The sequence below is a fragment of the Rattus rattus genome, chromosome 6 (assembly GCF_011064425.1).
Source record: "Rattus rattus isolate New Zealand chromosome 6, Rrattus_CSIRO_v1, whole genome shotgun sequence".
Classification (NCBI taxonomy): Eukaryota; Metazoa; Chordata; class Mammalia; order Rodentia; family Muridae; genus Rattus; species Rattus rattus.
The window spans coordinates 64,524,918-64,543,456 of NC_046159.1; the positions used below are offsets into that span (position 1 = coordinate 64,524,918).

Sequence of the window (18,539 nt, forward strand, 5' to 3'; positions counted from 1 at the left end):
CGTCCCTAGGGAATGCCAATGTGTTCTTCTTCTAAGTTATTGATTTTATTTGTTTTAAGGAAAGTGCTTCTCAAAATCTTTTTCTATAGTAGCAATGCTCAATTGGGCGTTGGTTCCAGGTGCAAACCACCATACACAGAGAAGCTGTGAGGCCTTAATAGTGCTCCCTCTGCTGCGAACCGAACCTTGCCAATCATCAAAACTGCCTCCCACTGTGAGACATTAAGTTTACATGCATGTGGCCTCTTTAAAATAGTACAAGTAAAGCTTTTGTTTCCTTGATATTTGGCTTACGAAATCATCACTTTGTGCTGAACACAACTGGAAACTAATAAAGAGCAAAAATATTCGCAGCTCCTGCACCCCAAATAAAAACCGATTACAGAGTCCATTCAATGATGTCGCTGTGATAAATGTATCTTCCATTTTTCCTCAGGCATGTTTTATAAAATGCTAACAGAATAATCACACGTTCTGCTGAAACTGTATACTGTGTTTCCCTCTCAAAGACACCCTGCATCATAGGAATAGATTTAATTGTATTAAATCTTGTACACTAATAACTTATTTAATGAAATTAAATCCCCGTCTTAGATAATGCAGGATAATAGAATATTATATACTGGCTGGCTAATAAAAATAGAAGTTTATATCTTACTATTTATGAAGCTCTTTTCTTTGGACTGTTGCTTGGATTTTTCCAAGATCAAGGCACCTTTTGGTTCATGCTGCGCTCATAAGCGGCCATCTTTGCATTCCTCACATAGCAGAAGACAAGAAACTCCTCAGAACTAACCTCCTTCCTTGCTGCACCTCGCCTTTCGTTCCTCTACTTCTTCCCGCCCACCTCATCCCATTTCTTCCCTCCTTCCCTCCTTTCCTCTCCTCTTCCCTCTCTTCCCTTTTCCCACATTATCTCCGTCTTCCATCCTCCCTTCTTCTTTGTTCCCTCTCTGTACCTCTCTCCTCCCCCACACAACCTCTTCTCCTCTGACCTCGCCCCTCGCCCCCATTCCCTCCCACTACTCTTTTAAACTGCTAGGTGCGCACAAAGGTTTCACTCGCAAAGCCCCTTCCCCCTTTAAATATATTTTTAAAAATTTTGAGATGGTAATTATATAATTTCTCATTTCCCGTTTTTCCTTCCAAACCATCCCATGTATCAACGCACACATACACATCCTTTGCCTCTCTTTCAAATTAATAGACTCCTTTCTTTGTTTTTGCATTTCTGTGTATGCCCTCCCCTCTCCCCTCCCTCTCCCTCCCTCCCTCCCCTCCTCTCCTCTCCCTCTCCCTCCCCCCCTGTTTTCTCCCTCTCTCTCCCTCTCCCCCTCTCTCTCTCTCTCTCTGTGTGTGTGTGTGTGTGTGTGTGTGTGTATTCCAAATAAAACCTTTCAGTCCATGTAAAATTACCTGAAGGTGTGTTTTCAGGGCTGACCACTTGGTATTGGATAACCAGATGGTGTGCTCGTCTCTAGAGAAGACTGTTTCACCTACACTCTACCATCCTTGCTCACATATATGTCTCTGTGTAGGGTTGAGGCCTCATGAGCTTCTCTCTATCTACATTACCATGCTGATTTCTGCCATCCTTATTCAGGTTCAGGTTAGGAGACTTCAAACTCCTGACGTTTCTAGCCGACAAAAATCTCACAGCAAACTCCATGCTCCCTTGGCTCTGACAATCCTTTGCCATCTTTTCTGTGATGACACCCGAGCCTTAAGTGCAGGAGCTGTGTTAGCGATATAACAGTTAGGACTCGGTGTCCCAACTCTGATTTTAATTGGCCATGGCTTTTATAATGGTCTCCATCTGCTGCAAAGAAAAGTTCCTTGACGCATTGTGAGGACTGTGCTTACCTGTGAGGAGAAGGACAAATGCTGACTGGGCAGTTAAGGATTGTGCTGGGCTGGTAAAGAGGCAGGTATAGGCTCTCCTTCAAAATCCATAACCGTACTAGCTTCAGAGAGTTGTCCAGGTTTTCAAACCGGGAGTGATTTCCCTGTACTTCATTTGGCTCTTTCTTTGCCAAGGTCCTCTGACAGTAGAACAGTATAAACTTCTATCACACAGCAAGCAGCACAAGTGCATGCTACGTTTTATGCCACTTTGCTTGGTAGCTGTTTACCTAATATATTTAGACATTCCCAGTATTCCAACTGCACTATCACAGTTGTCCGTGTTTTAAAGGTATGTATACAGCAGAATTTAAGACTTCACTGCCAAAGCTCCATAGTCAGTTAACACAAGGTCAAGGCAATTAGTGTATTTAATTGTCTGTTATAGCTTCACACAGCAGCATTTGAAAGGAAGAAATTACTTTTCTAGTCAGGAAGTACTTCCTTTAAATTATAAATCTCACATAGAGCCAGGTGATAAAAAATAAATTATACTTATTGAGTCCAGTTGGTATGGCTTTTCATATTCTACTCATACAAACTGTGTATCAAAACAAGCACTCTATCATGGCATAGTTCTTGCTAAGCTGCGCCTCCCTTGTTTTTTGGGAACACTGTTGGAATAATAACAAGTAAGGACCTTACATGAGTTAAATGATGAACTAATTTAAAGCTACAGCATGTTTCCAACTCAGCTCTCCCATCCCAAGTTGTTGGACAATGCAAGATTAATGTCACCAATAGCATGTGGATATTAAATATTTCAGTCTCCTCTGCTTGGGATGCTTGTAAAATGTAGGGGGCTCAGAGGGCATGTTGTAGCCATTGATCACCAAGGAAACACAAACAGACATTTGCTGAGCCTCTGCATAGGTGGAGTTTGAAGGTAGACCTCTTCTGGAATAAAACTCTCGGCAGAAAAGAAGAGAAAAGAAGAGAAAAGGAAAGAAAAGAAAAGAAAAGAAACCTTCAAAGTAAAAATGCTGCTTTTGACAGGTTGATCTCCCAGCTACATCCTGTAGACAGTTATGTGATTATGAGGAAGTTGTGTGCTTCCATCGTTCTTGCTCTGTGTGCATTTAATAGATTGCAAGGTGGCTGTAATTCATCACCAACTGAGTGCCTGAATGGCAGAAATCGTTGAATCTGTCTCACAATAATCCTAATGCATAATTCATTAATGAAATCCTGGAAATAGTGCACAGCCAAGTACAGCTCACAATCACTTTAGCTGGAATGTGCGAGTTTAAGAAGGACTAATAAAACTGTAGGTTTCACTCATTTGAAGAATACACATGACTTCTTTAGCTATGCGGGCTTTGGGTGGCTTAGATTTTTTTCCTGAAGTGTGAGGTAATGCCCTGGCCTTGTTCAGTGACATAACTTGCTATTTATTCATAGGGAGAAATCAAAATCATTTCATTAGGCCTGGTGAGGTTATGCTTCAAGAAAGGATAGGAGAGAGAAATACTTTTGAGATGAGTTTTTGTTACATACTAACATACATACACATAAGGAAAACATATATACACATAATTTTATGATAATAATATTCAGACATCAAAGCATAAATTAAATGTATAAAATAATACCCGAATTCTTTATGCTCTTATTAGGACAGCATAGATATTCACTTAGCATTTTGATATTAAAAAATTCATTAAAATGCTTCAAGAGCTTTGTTTTTCACTTAAATTTTCATAAACATGAAATATTCTTATATATTAGAGTAAAAATTCTTTCATGACAGTATTTTAAAATGTAAGAGTTTTAAAAGAAAATCTAATATACTATTAATCAGACTATGAATCACTGTTGGTTTATTGTCCACTTAAATGTGCTAATATTAAAGTGTCATTCAGGCTGGGCTGCATCTCAGTGAAGCCGCTTGCTTTGCATGCACTAAGCCATGGTCAGACCCACCAAAGAGAAAGAAAAAAAGAAAGGGAAATTCACCTAAGCATGCATTATCCAGGCTAGTTTTGTGCTGCATGCACTTCTACATGTATCATGATAGAATGTGTTCTTAACACAGTCGCTTAATGTGGTAAGAGAAAGTAACCATTTACAGATGAGCCCCATATTTGCTCCAAAGTTACCAATAATTGGAGTGGGTGGTTTAAGTCTCTAAGGGGATTGCTGCCATTTCTTGACCCTGTAAGGAATTATTTCTTTGCTAGTGAATTATCTTATATTTTGTGTATAAAAATATACACTCACCCATTCATATATTTAAGTGGGATAAAATATTCTGGTATTTAACATTTATTTTGTTAGTTTCTTTGTATGTGGGGGACTTGTATGCCACTGTGCCTATGTGAGACAATAGAAGAACGGCCACTGAGAATTAGCTCAATGTACCCATACTGGTTTTTGGAGTCAAGCTCAGGTTCTCAGGCTTGGGGGAGAGTGGCCTTTATCTTGGAGCTATCTCATTAGCCTGATATGCCAATTATTAATTTTGTAAATAGAATCGCAGCAGGCATTACTGTTTCCTCTGGACGGGAGGATCTGCATAGAAAATCTATGCTGAGCCTAAGAACAGCCATCTAACTCTTTTTTCCAGTTTAAGATTCCTAATGCGATAACATTTAAGTATTCTCCATTGGTCATAGTAGAAAACTATGACATAGTAGAAAAAATATTTGACATTCTTTCTTCATCAGAAGAGAAAACTAAACAATATACCACGAAGCAGACTTTGATAATTTTCGTTCACATATGTGTGTTTTGTTTTGTGACAGTTTGAATTGACTTTAGAAAATATGTCTTTCAAATAAAGCAATATTTTTTGGCTGGAAGTCTCATATTATTCCATATCTGATAGAGGGTTCACAGTAATTAGAGGGAGATTACTGTCCCCATGATGTAAATCAGGGACTCTTATTCTTTTATGTGACTCTTTTATTAGTATCTGGTGTGACAAATGTGGCCGGAAGGAAAACCTGGGCCATTACTAATGAAAAATGTGTCAGCCCAGCGGTGTAAGGAAGAAAATGTGTCACAGGGAATGTCTCCTCTGATGTGCTGGAGTGATGACTAAGAGAGGGTACTGAAATAAACAGAGCAGCAGAATACCTTCCATTTTCAGCACGATGAAATTTTACTGTGATTTATGGTTTACGGAAGAACATGTATTAATAAGCAGCCAGTTGATTTCAACACACGGCACCATAGTTCTGAGCCATCAGACTATCTTTCTCACACTCAAGACCATGAACTAAACAGCATTTGAAACATAGCACAGGATAATGGGAGAAATAAAAATTAATCACCATTCAGATTCAAACAATTAAAAGGCACCAAATACATAATAAAACCATGCAAGGAATATGTATCTGCACAATTCTTCAGAGACAGAGATGCTCCAATAGTTTGTCACTTATGGACTTCTGCAAATTACGGTGATTATCAGGAGACAAGCACACACTATTGAGCTAGAAGGACAGGATGAAGTATGATTCTTTATACACTTGTGATAGCTGTTTCATCAACATCATTGCTTATCCAAAGCAGAGCTGCTGTACTTGGTTTGAGAACACACAATGTAAGTGTGCCCCCATGTGGCTGGAGAATCACTTGTAAGAATGTCTTCAGAAAGGCATCCGTGCAAAGGGCTGTTTAGTGAATAGTCATTCCATTCAAAATAGAATTGGTCTACATGATGGAATCATAAGCTCTCTCATAAATCTTACAAATGGTTTCTGTTCAGCACTCATACACTTTAGCCTGTGTCTGCCTCTGATTCAGAAGTGATAAAGCCACACAAATAAAAAGTTTTCTTGTGTTTATATTGCCGGGTGAAGTCAGGCTTAAGTAATTAATGAGTGTTTCAGGGGACATTTTGTGGCTAAGTGGGGTGATCGAACAGGTAAGAACGTTTGTAGTAGTGGGTGCCACTAGGTTCATGGTTTAAAGCTCTTGGTTGCCCTTTATGAGATGTGTGAAGACTGGCACTTACCTATACATTTTTCTCACCAGTTTGATTGCTTTCATTAAGAGTCAATGTGTTCCACTCTACAGATTTGGACACTCCCTTTCCAGAAAGCACTTGTCTCAGGGTCACCACCTCTCACAATATTGTGAGGTGAGGTAGCACTGCCCACTGAGCAATCTCCACATCTCTCTAGTCTTGGAACCAGCATGCAGTCTTGTCTGCTGACCAACCCGTGCTTCTGGAAAAGCTCTGTGGTGGCTCACGGTGATCCACGAGTTAAGGCCCTATCAGATTTCTCTGGTAGTGCAGTGTGTCTGCATTGAGCAAACCTTGGGGACAAGTGTCTAAAGCAGCACAGATGGGAAATGTGTCCCTGCAATAAGGGAAGCCTCAGGTAACAGGACGAACACATCATTATGGCCATGCTATGTGCAGCTGCGTGGCATTCGTTTCAGTTTGTTTGACTGTCCTTGTTGTGTTTGAATATGAGAAAGTAAAGCACAGGACACTTCTTTGAGATACTTTAAGGTAACTGAATGTCCCATTAGAAGATGGGGTGCCCTTTGGAAGCAGGTGTGTTAACTTTAGCCATTTTAGCATTACTATTCTTGGTGGGAATTAGTCAGTTTTCCCAGTTTCAGACAGTTTCTTTCTTTAACCACAGAAATAGTGTGCATCTATAAACGTAGATTTGATTTTGAATGTTACGACAATAAACAAGAGATTTTATTTTCTCCCTACTAAAAGTTCTGCCCCTTAATAAAAATTGATACTTTAGTACCATGTTTATATTGTGTAAGATCGTTTTTATGTTCGATCACAGATTTGTAGTAAAGAATCAGTATCAGTTTGCTCTCTCTCTCTCTCTCTCTCTCTCTCTCTCTCTCTCTCTCTCTCTCTTCTAGAGTCTAAGCTCTCTGGTCATGATTGTGAGTAGTATTGTTGTAATAACAGCAAAACCAGAAGTTGAGTCAGGGTAAGAGAAGTTCTAGGCAAGGGAGGACTATATGTTGAATTCAAGACAAGCCCGGGATACATGAGCTCAAAAAACTTTGGGAAGACACATTAGATAATGTGAAATTCTTCATCAGAGAATGAAAACTAAAGTTAAGTCAAAGTAAAAATAAACCAGCAATAATATTAATATCCCAAGTAATACTTTTTTTTTCACTTCTCAAAAATTCTCCATGAACCAACAGAGAAAGGCTATAGTAGAGTAGTGATTAAAAAAAAGCAGCAGACATAATTAAGTGTTTGCTTTCTGAACTTGAAATCTTATGGCATTGTCTCTATCCATCAAAATGCTGGCTCTTTGTCAGATAATTACTGATCGTCAGAAAACTTTGTCAGATATTGGAACTGAATAATTCTTCAGGATGCTTTTGCCCTCTGATGCTTTTGCTTATACTCTTCAGCAGTTTGTAACCTCCAAAGAATTTAAAATTAAACCATCATATTTTAAGTGGTTTTGTGGTTTTTAATCAGGGGAGGAATAAGATACCGATAATCTAGTAAGAATCTCTTCTTGGGTGTAGTGGTTCTGTGTTTTGTGACAGTGTAGTAGGTCTATTGATGTACAACCAAGTGCCCCCTGAGCTGCAGATTGATAAATGCTTAATTTCTTCTTCTTTGCATTACTCTTTCCTTGTTTAAAATACCTAATTTTATCTTTTATGAATCATTATTGATTTTATGCACTAGTCTTAAAGTCTGTATAAAACAAATATATGACATATATATTTTCTCAAATGCAGAGCAATGAATGATATCAGAAATGCTTTAAGTTAAAAGGGCAGACAGATTTAAAAGGAAATGAAACAACCATCTTTGTCTTCAGGTAAGAAAGACTTTTCAGTTTGTAAGGCACCAATTTAAAGAGTCAGAATTTAAAGACCAGTTCAATAGAGAAGTTCAATAGCCATCATATAAAATTATCCTATGTGCTTGCTATTACATAAATCCACAAAACAGAAGACATTCTACTAAGCAAACCTTTTAGTCTTAAAGTCTAGTTTTGTCATCCTAAAGTTTGGGGTATCACTTGTAATAAAATTCCGTGCCACTCAGAAATATTATATATATATTTATTTTACACATACAATTTCCTATCAATAAAAGCATGTACTGTGTGTGCTTATGGCAGCCTAATTGAAAGGCTGATGACCAAAATTATACCTTGTATCATTTTGTACAATTTCTGTAGTACAGACATGACTTTGAATGCTTTCAAAATCTAGCTGGGGCAATGTTATAGCACATTCTGAGGTTTACTCTATGATTAAAAATTGGTCACTTACAGCTCACTTCCAAAAAACTTTAGTAGCATGAATGTATATTGTGACAGTTACCAAGATACATCAGATTTCAGATTTAGAACATCAGCAACTCTACCCTCCATTCCCCGAGAAAACCATACCCAGATATACGTGATATCACAGTAACATTCTTGTGTGAATTTTTTGTTTTATAATGCTAGTCACATTTCTAAATCAGTTAATATCTATCCAAGCTAATACACAGCACCTTTTTATGTCTTAAAAAGACTACAGCCATCACAAGTGATAGCAAACAGGTTGCTCAGAAGAGCCCACAGTCTTTGAGGTTCTCTTTTATTATTATATCTGTCACGGCATCAAACACGAATTTGACGTTTTGTGTGTCAGTAGCGCAGGTCATGTGAGAATAGATTTCCTTATCTTCTTTTTTTAAGTTCAGGTCTAGGAACTGGTTCTTGATGTAGTTCCCTGCATCTTCGAATGTATTTGGTCCTTAGGGAACAAAGAAATGAAAGAAGTAAACATTAACCACATCTTATAATAGTCACACATTAACCACATCTATAAATAGCACCAGGAAGTTGTATGTTATTATTTGATGCATAGCATCTTTATGTACATCGTATCTTAATTTCAAAGTCAATGTATCCAAGGTCAGATTTTAGACATTTGTATAGCACCTACATGGTGTCATATGCTATGCCAGCTTTTTTTTTAGATTTTCTGAGAGTTTTACATTGATTCATTTAGATGCATATGTTTCCACATTAAAGAAGAAAAAGCTGTGAATTTGGGAGGCAGAAAGGTGGTGGTCAGATATGGGTAGAGGAAAATGAGGTAATTATAATTTAAGTTTTAAAAAAATTAAAAGCTGACATAAGAAGGTGAATGATAAAAATGACACACACACACACACTAATACTGCATGTTATGTTGGTGTAGTTATGCATAAACTTTAATACAAGCTAAGATAAATGAGACAATGGCAGATGGCTAGGATGCAGCCAGAGTGTTGAGCAAGGACTTACAAAGAGGGAGGAGGAAAGGTACAGATGAAAGCAAGAAAGTGCAACTGATTGTGGTCCGTGACTTTCCTCTCTCCCCTGGTCCTTCTGACTGGAGTTGGGAAATAGACCGGCATTTGGAAGATCTGGTCAGACAGAAATTCGTGAGATTTAGTAGAGACAGGATACAAATGAAATAGGACAAACGGTGAGGAAGCTCATTGGCTTGACTGGTGGGTGAACAGAGGAGCTCAAGTGAGATGTGGACAGCCATAGGGAGTGGTGGCCCCTGACTCCATGTGTGAGAAACTCTAGTAGAATGACACCCTGATCAGATGAAGGATAGACATAACATAGGAAAGCTGAGAGATACAGGCTGCCTAACTCTATCTAACTGACTGACTTCACACCAGAATATATGGGCTAGGAGCCCACAGATTTCCTCATGAGATAGAGATAAAATTTTTGCGTTCATACTTTATTACTTCTAGAAGAAAAATTCTAGGAGGAAAAAAATATTAGCATCGTACAACACAACAATGATTAGAAGGTGGCTCAGGGACAGAGGTGAGCCTAATATGCCTAGGAAAAGACCACGGCGGGATCAATGCCCAGTGCTAGGAAATAAACAAATAAATAAACAAATGAATTCAAATACAATAAAATAAGATAAGTAAAACACAGGTGAAAAACTTGGGAAAGTAAATACTAACAAGAATGTAAAATCATAGGAACTAGACTTGGTGCTAGTGGAAATGCCAACTGTCACTGGGGAAGGCTGGACTCTACATAATTCCAGCGGTTTGAGATTCTGTGTGAAACTGTAATTTTGAAACATTTGTAGTTTCTGGAGTTCAGGGGGAAAGTAAGGACATATATAAGTGAAATTTTGGTTATCTGAGAAGAACAGAACTATTTCATATGATACTTAGCATACTAATCCTTCAGTCTAGATTTGAATGTTTCCCAAAGTCCTATTTGTTACAGGTTTGTTCCTTGGCACCATTTGGAGTAATAGAAACTTCTAAAAGGTGGGAAGTCTTTCCGCTACCAAGGGCGTGCCTTCAAAGGAGACTGTAGGATTCTTAACTTTCTTTCTTGCTTCCTTCTTGATAGGGAACTAACAGGCTTCCTTTACTACACTCCCTTGCCACAGACTTAGAAGGAAAAGGGCCAATTGACCACAGATTGGAACTTCCCAAATTACTGAGATTAAGAAAATTGCCATTCTCTTTATCATCTGATTTACCTTGGGTATTCGTTATCTTAACAAAAGACTAATAACAGGTGGCTACATTTCATGCATTTAGCAAAACACAAAGAACTATGAGACACAGAGAGCAAGGCCTAATTAAACTGTGGACTTTAGTTAATTGTGTGTCAACATCATTCCATGACTTACAACAAGCACGCTGCATAAATACAAGATGTAACTAATTGGATCCTATGGGAGGGGAAACAGAGGAAGTACATAAAATCTCGGTACTCTCAAAGTACCTATGTCTCTGTGAATAAAACTTGCTCTGAGAGACTGTATTAATTAAATATATATCCCTTGACTATGTCTGTATTTAATCCACATCATTAAATATAGATTCATGATTGCATTTGTCACATGATAGATGGGTAGGCATTATAGATGATGTTTGCAATTACAGAATGACACACTCTAAGTAAAGATTAAGGAGCATAAATACATACTTTGACAGACTGTCATGATCTTATGATATCTAATACCCAAAGAATCAAATTAAGCATACATTTATGTTTAAATTTCAACCATTTCAATCTTAGATAATTTAATTAACAGCAGTACATCTAAGTACTTGCAAAACTTAGTCTCTAAAGGTAAACCAACTGCTTCATGTGACATGGCCCCAGTAGTTACTGACTGACTGGGCCAGGAACGAAATGCTGGGACCTTGGGAAATGAAAGAGAAGAGCCTCTGTCATCACATTCATTCCTGTTGCTCACTGGCCATACTGTAGATACTGAAGAGATCCTTAGCTCCAGTGTGACACTGTGAACCCCAGATAAGGTGACCACAGTGATACTATCATACAGAAGGTAATACAGCCCGTGACGTAATTTGATGTGCATGCAGAGTAACTACTCTCGCCCATCTCACATTTTCCCAGTTTGTTCCTTTGGGGCTTGCTTTAATTTCCACATCATGGCAAAGGCCCCTCTTTATTTGAAAGAGTGTTTTCAATGGGAATCACAGTCACATTCAAATCCAAACAGGAGGGCTGTGGAGATAGCTCAGTTGGTAAAGAGCTCGCCACACAAGCATGAGGAACTGAGGTGGGATCCCCCTAACATAAAAATAAACCACCTATGTGCTTCTGTAACCCCCAGGGAGGAGTGAGGAAGAGGATGGAGACAAGAAGATTCATGAAGCTCATTGGTCAGTCAGTTGACTTGTATAGATGAAATTCAAATTCTGTGAGGGACCATGTCTCAAAAAATAAAGGTTGGGGCAGAGGGCTGCCGCGATTTTTCTCAGATGTTAAAAAGCACTTACTACTCTTACAAAGGAGCTTGATTTGGTTCACAGAACCCACGAAGTGTCTTTGCAATTCCAGTTTTAGGATATCCAGAGCCCTCTTCCATCGTCTACATGCAGTGCTCATAAATTCTTGTAAGCTCACACATAGACAGGTTAAAAATCAGTGATTTTTAATGAGTGGAGAATGATTAAGGAAAGATTTCAAGTACCACTCTTAAAATGATACAGGTATGCACACAAGCTTGCATGTACACCCATAAACACGTTTACATATCCCCACAATATCAAGTACATCACACACACACAAACAAACACACACACACACAAACACACAAACACACAGAGAGACAGAGAAAAAGAGAGAGAGAGAGAGATAGAGAGATAGAGAGAGAGAATGAATACTGGGAAAGAACAGAGAGCCCAGAAGTGAACACAACAACACACACACACACACACACAACACACAGAGACAGAGAGACACAGAGAGAGAGAGAAAGAGAGAAAGAGACAGAGACAGAGAGAGACAGAGAGACAGAGAAACACACACACACACACATACACACACACACACACAGAGAGACAGAGAGAGAGAGAGAGAGAGAGAGAGAGAGAGAGAGAGAGAGAGAGAGAGAGAGAGAGAGAGAGCGCTTAAAGAGCTTACTAACTATAACTGTATAACTGAGCAATCTTACCAGTGTATTCTGGGAAACAGATGCTGAGGTGCACCTTGGTCACTTTCTCCTGGAAGAGATCTTTCTTGTTAAGAAACAGAACAATGGAGGTGGTTGCAAAATACTTGTGATTACAGATGCTGTTAAAGAGGTGAAGACTTTCATGCATTCTGTTCTGTGGTATAAAGAAAGAGACCATGTAGGGTTACTGTCTGCAAGGTTTGAGCATGGGTATCACAAGCAGGCCGTAGACGTAATCCACACATTTGAAGGTGGACATTGGGATGGGAAGTTCAGTACTATCACTGGACAGGACTGTCCGGTTTACCTTGCTCTCTGCCTCCACCTTCTGCATCTCAGTTACTTACCACCTCTTCATCTTCTACAAGTACCATGTCGTAGGCACTTAGGGCTGCACAAAATATAATGCACGTCACTCCTTCAAAGCAGTGGATCCATTTCTTTCTCTCTGATCTCTGGCCACCTACATCAAACATTCTTTAAAACATAAAATGAAAATTATTCCTCCAAATTCTGTCCAATGGTTTGCGCTGACTGCATATTTTAATATACTTAAGATGCCTTTTTAAAATTTCTGTTGGGTAGTCTGAGTTGACCAAGGACTACAGGGGGGAAAAGCAAAATTTCATTCTTCCCTCTTCACACAGGACTGAGTGAAATTATTCTCATGGTAACTTGAACAATTGGAAATTTTAAAGTAGTTTATGATTTGAAGTAGTTAAAACACTAGTCTTAGAAGACTTTGATAAAGTTTATACATATTTTCAAAAATAAATAGACTGGAAGATTGGGTGTGTCAGTCTGATGATATGTTTCTCTCTGATACTTTCCTACATTTCTTTTTATTGCATTTTTATTTGTATTTTAAATGTTATCCCCTTTTTCAGGTTTTCCCTCCAGGAACCTGCTATTCCAACCCTCCCCACCCTCTGCCCACTCTGTTCCCTCACCCATCCACCCACTCCTTCCTACCTCCCTGCCCTGACATTCTCCAACACTGGGGCATCAAGCCTTGACAGGGTGAAGGACCTCTCCTCCCATTGATGCCCAACAAGCTCATCCTTTGCTCCATATGCGGATGGAGCCATATGTCCATCCCCATGTTCTCTTGGGATGGTGGTATAATCCCTGGGAGCTCTTGTGGGTGGGGATCTGGTTGGTTGATATTGTGTTCTTCTTATGCAGTTGCAAACCCCTTCAGCTACTTCAGTCCTTTCTCTAACTCCTCCATTGGGGACCCTGTTCTCAGTTCAATGGTTGGCTGTTAGCATTCACCTCTGTATTTGTAAGGCTCTGGCAGAGCCTCTCAGGAGATAGCTCTATCAGGCTCCTGTCAGCCTGCACTTCTTGTTATCCACAATATTTTCTGAGTTTGGTGGCTGTATATGGAATGCATCTCAAGGTGGTGCATATTCTGGATGGTCCTTCAGTCTCTGCTCCACACTAAGTCTCTATATTTCCTCCCATGAGTATTTTTGTTCTCCCTTCTAAGAAGGTCTGAAGCACCCACACTTTGGTCTTCCTTCTTCTTGAGCTTTATGTGGTTTGTGAATTGAATCTTGGGTATTCTGAGCTTTGGGCTAATATCCACTTATCAGTGAGTGCATACCATGTGTGGTTCTTTGTGATTGGGTTAACTCACTCAGGATGATATTTTCTAGTTCCATCTATTTGCCTAAGAATTTCATGAAGTCATTGTTTTTAATAGTTGAGTGGTACTCCATTGTGTAAATGTACCACACTTTCTATATTCATTACCCTGGTGAAGGAGATCTGGGTTCTTTTCCAGCTTCTGGCTATTATAAATAAGGCTGCTATGAACATAGTGGAGCATGTGTCTTTGTTATATGTAGGAGCATCTTTTGGGTATATGCCCAGAAGTGGTAAAGCAGGTGCTCAGGTAGTGCTATGTCCAAATTCTGAAGAAACTCCTGGTTGATTTCCAGAGTGGTTGTACCAGCTTGCATTCCCACCAACAGTGGAGGAGTGTTCTTTCGTCACATCCTCTCCAGCATCTGTTGTCACTTGGGTTTTTGATCTTAGCCATTCTGACTTGCGTGAGGTGAAATCTCAGGTTTGTTTTGATTTGCCTTTCCCTGATGACTAACAATTTTGAACATTTATCTTTAGGTGCTTCTCAGTCATTCAGTATTCCTCAGCTGAGAACTCTTTGTTTAGCTCTGTAGTCCATTTTTAAAAAGGGTTATTTGGGCTCTCTCCTCCTCCCTGTTCCAGAGATAGCCGCATCTTCTCGTGCAGTGCCAACCTCATCTCATAGACAAGATGGTGAAAGTCAGTGTGAATGGATTTGGCCGTATTGGGCGCCTGGTTACCAGGGCTGCCTTCTGCTCTGCATCTGGCAAAGTGGACATTGTTGCCATCAACAACTCCTTCATTGACCTCAACTACATGGTCTACATGTTCCAGTATGACTCTACCCATGGCAAGTTCAACAGCACAGTCAAGGCTGAGAATGGGAAGCTTGTCATCAACGGGAAGCCCATCACCATCTTCCAGGAGCGAGATTCCACTAACATCAAACGGGGTGACGCTGGTGCTGAATATGTCGTGGAGTCTACTGGCGTCTTCACCACCATGGAGAAGGCTGGGGCTCACTTGAAGGGTGGGGCCAAAAGGGTCATCATCTCTGCCCCTTCAGCTGATGCCCCCATGTTTGTGATGGGTGTGAACCTCGAAAAATATGACAACTCCCTCAAGATTGTCAGCAATGCATCCTGCACCACCCCTGCTTAGATCCCTGGCCAAGGTCATCCATGACAACTTTGGCATCGTGGAAGGGCTCATGACCACAGTCCATGCCAACACTGCCACTCAGAAGACTGTGGATGGCACCTCTGGAAAGCTGTGGCGTGAGGGCCATGGGGCAGCCCAGAACATCATCCCTGCATCCACTGGTGCTGCCAAGGTCATCCCAGAGCTGAATGGGAAACTCACTGGCATGGCCTTCCGTGTTCCCACTCCCAATGTATCTGTTGTGGATCTGACATGCTGCCTGGAGAAACCTGCCAAGTATGATGACATCAAGAAGACGGGGAAGCAGGCATCTGAGGGCCCACTAAATGGCATCCTGGGCTACACGGAGGACCACGTTGTCTCCTGCGACTTTAACAGCAACTCCCACTCTTCCACCTTTGATGCTGGGGTTGGCATTGCTCTCAATGACAACTTTGTAAAGCTCATTTCCTGGTATGACAATGAATACAGCTACAGCAACAGGGTGGTGGACCTCATGGCCTACATGGCCTCCAAGGAGTAAGAAACCCTGGACCACCCCAGCTCGGCAAGGACACTGAGAGCAAGAGAGAGGCCCTCAGTTGCTGAGGATTCCCCATCCCAACTCAGCCCCCAACACTGAGCAGCTCCCTCATAATTCCATCCCAGACCCCATAATAACAGGAGGGGCCTAGGGAGCCCTACTTACTCTCTTGAATACCATCAATAAAGTTTGCTGCAAAAGGGTTATTTGATTCTCTGGAGTCTAACTTCTTGAGTTCTTTGTATATACAGGATACTAGCCTTCTGTCAGATGTAGAATTATAAAGATATTTCCCAATCTGTTGGTTGCCATTTTGTCCTAATGACAGTGTCCTTTGCCTTATAGAAGCTTTGCAGTTTTGTGAGGTTCCATTTGTTGATTGTTGGTCTCAGAGAATATAAGCCATTGGTGTTCTGTTCAGGAAAATTTTCCTAGTGCCCTTGTTTTCGAGGCTCTTGCCCACTCTTTCTTCTATTAGTTCCAGTGTATCTGGTTTTATGTGGCGGTCCTTGATCCACTTGGAGTTGAGCTTTGTACACAGTGATAAGAATGGATCAATGTGCATTCTTCTGCATGGTGACCTATAGTTGAACCAGCACCATTTGTTGGAAATGCTGTATTTTTTCCACTGGATGGCTTTAGCTCCTTTGTCAAAGATCAAGTGACTATAGGTTTGTAGGTTCAGTTTTTGGTCTTCAATTCTATTCCATTGATCTACCTGCCTGTCTGTGAACCAATACCATACAGTTTTTATTACTATTGGTTTATCCAAACAATTAGCTTGTGTTCTCTGCTAACACTGATTTAAATCAACTTATATAAAAATAAAAAGATATTGGTGCTTTCAAGATCTTTCTGTGTGACAGGAGATACAAGTGTAAGAAGTGATCATAGAATTATGTAATTAAATATTTAAATATTCAAAAAAACGCCAGTACACTGTAGCTAGTAGGGAAAGGTTATAACCCACAATGAACTGATGAGTAATTACAAAAATGTCAATGGTGCAAAAATCTAAGAATATGAGGAATTGAGTTGTTGCAGGTGTCTAGGGAAACATCTGGGTATAAGTGTGAGAAAACAGCAAAAACAAAGAATTGAAAGAGTCTCAATGAGCTGCTTGTGGCTGTAGAGAAACTGACTCACAAGAAGCTTAGATTTTTATATTGCAGTCATTGGGGGTGGGGTAGGAGATAATAAATAATTTGTATGGATGACTGACCCTGTTTATTTGTTTACTGTGTTACTAAGGTCACTTTAAACTGAGGACAGAGGGTTTCGATTAGGTTGAAAGTAAGTTATAAGATACAGGAATATTATCATATTTGAGATGGAGATGATAATTAGTGAATGCATCCGGGCTGTACAGACCTAGAAGATTATGATCTTTATCCTAACAGATGTCAATCCACTAATTTCACGAAGACAATCAGAAGTACAATGTTTTGGGTATTGTAATGAAAGTAAGCCTGTAATCCCAGTACTCCAGAGGCAGAATCAGGACACTCACAGCAAATTCAAGACTATACAGGTTGACTAAAGGAAAAAAATATTACTTTGTATTTAATATGTCCCATGTTAACCCAGGAAAAAACAGATAAATGAAGCTAAAATTTATCCATTAATAAGAGGGGAAAATTCAAAAGGTCTAAAGTTTAACTACAAGTTGGAAAATATAGGCAAAATGGTAAGAATAATATTAACAAAGCCATCAAAGAAAAGAATTCCACAAATGCCCCAACCCCAACTATGTTACACTTTTGAGCATTTGAAGAATCTTTGACTCAGAGCCCCAGGAAGAGGTACTTAGCAGAAATGTGTGGCTGTTTTTTTCTTATCTTCTAGATTTGTTCAAATAACTTGTTCAAGGTTGCTATTCATTTAACAGTTTCTGACGCCACTGTATTTTAGGCTCCATGTTAGGTAATATTGGTGTGATATTCTTTCATATGTAAACCTATATATTATATCAAAGCTTCCTAGTTCATTCTAGCATGTGGAGCTAGCTGGAGTGGTCTCTAGTTGTCTCTCTCTAAGTGACTCCCCATCTTTACATAGGAATAGTGTAGCCTTTTGGATTCCATGTGATACACATTCTCCAGTTCCTCACTTGTTAGACTCTTTGGATCCTAGGATCTTATCAAAGGAATGGAATTTTGTGCCTTAGAAGGTGCATTAACTAGGGCTCTGGAAAGTCCAAGGCTAAGACAGCATTCACAGTGGGCTTTTCCAGTCCAACTGTCAGTCTTGTTCACATTCAGCAGATCTGAACAGATAGGGACTTCAATACTTCTAGTGTGTTCTTGGGCTCTAGTCATCTCTCCAATGACTGCTTAGTGGAAAACTAAGTGATCTTGGGCCCAGGACAGTGTAATCATAGGAAAAGATGATATGAGTTTTGAGGAGAGAACAGTGTGTCTTTTTACAGGAAGAACATCATGATTTGAAGTCAAGGACATGATGGCTAAATTCTCTCCACTAGTGGGCTTTGGATTTGCTGGGGCATTTACTTTTATCTCTTTTACCAAGCTTTTATGCTCTACTCAATCACGATTTATTCTTAATTGCCCTTCTTTAACTCACATCACATTTTCAATCTAATTGCCTCCTAATCTTTAAATTCTTAGTAAAAATCTTCTCTTTCAATTGTGTTTTTTTTTAACTGCTCTAATCTATTGCAGGTGACCCAGTATTTTATGATAGGGAAAGTAATATGATTTCTCGCAAATTAGTTTTATCTGGTTTAATGTTTGGCACAGGTTCCATTACTAAGTGAAATGCTAATAAGAAGGACGAAGATATGAAAGTTCTAAAAAGAATTTTATGCAGGGCATAAGTGTACCAGAATGAGCACAAAGGCACTTCACACCCTCCTCGCTTACTGATTTTCCATACACACGTTCCTTCACATTCATTACCACGATGATCTCAAGGGGCTCAA

The 18,539-nt window shown here is 39.7% G+C and overlaps 1 protein-coding gene and 1 pseudogene across 1 annotated transcript in view; one reads left to right on the forward strand and one right to left on the reverse strand.

Annotated features, from left to right (window-relative positions):
* Nucleotides 1-7,909: 7,909 nt before the first annotated feature.
* The window catches only part of Gnat3 (G protein subunit alpha transducin 3), a 48,290-nt gene continuing 37,660 nt past the window's right edge, over nucleotides 7,910-18,539 (reverse strand). The window contains exons 6-8 of the mRNA XM_032906311.1: nucleotides 12,669-12,798; nucleotides 12,322-12,475; nucleotides 7,910-8,607 (exon numbers count right to left, since the gene is read on the reverse strand). Coding sequence (XP_032762202.1) covers nucleotides 8,417-8,607; nucleotides 12,322-12,475; nucleotides 12,669-12,798 — 475 coding nt within the window. The 3' untranslated portion in view covers nucleotides 7,910-8,416. The remainder of the gene's footprint in view (nucleotides 8,608-12,321; nucleotides 12,476-12,668; nucleotides 12,799-18,539) is intronic.
* LOC116903655 lies at nucleotides 14,605-15,598 on the forward strand (annotated as a pseudogene).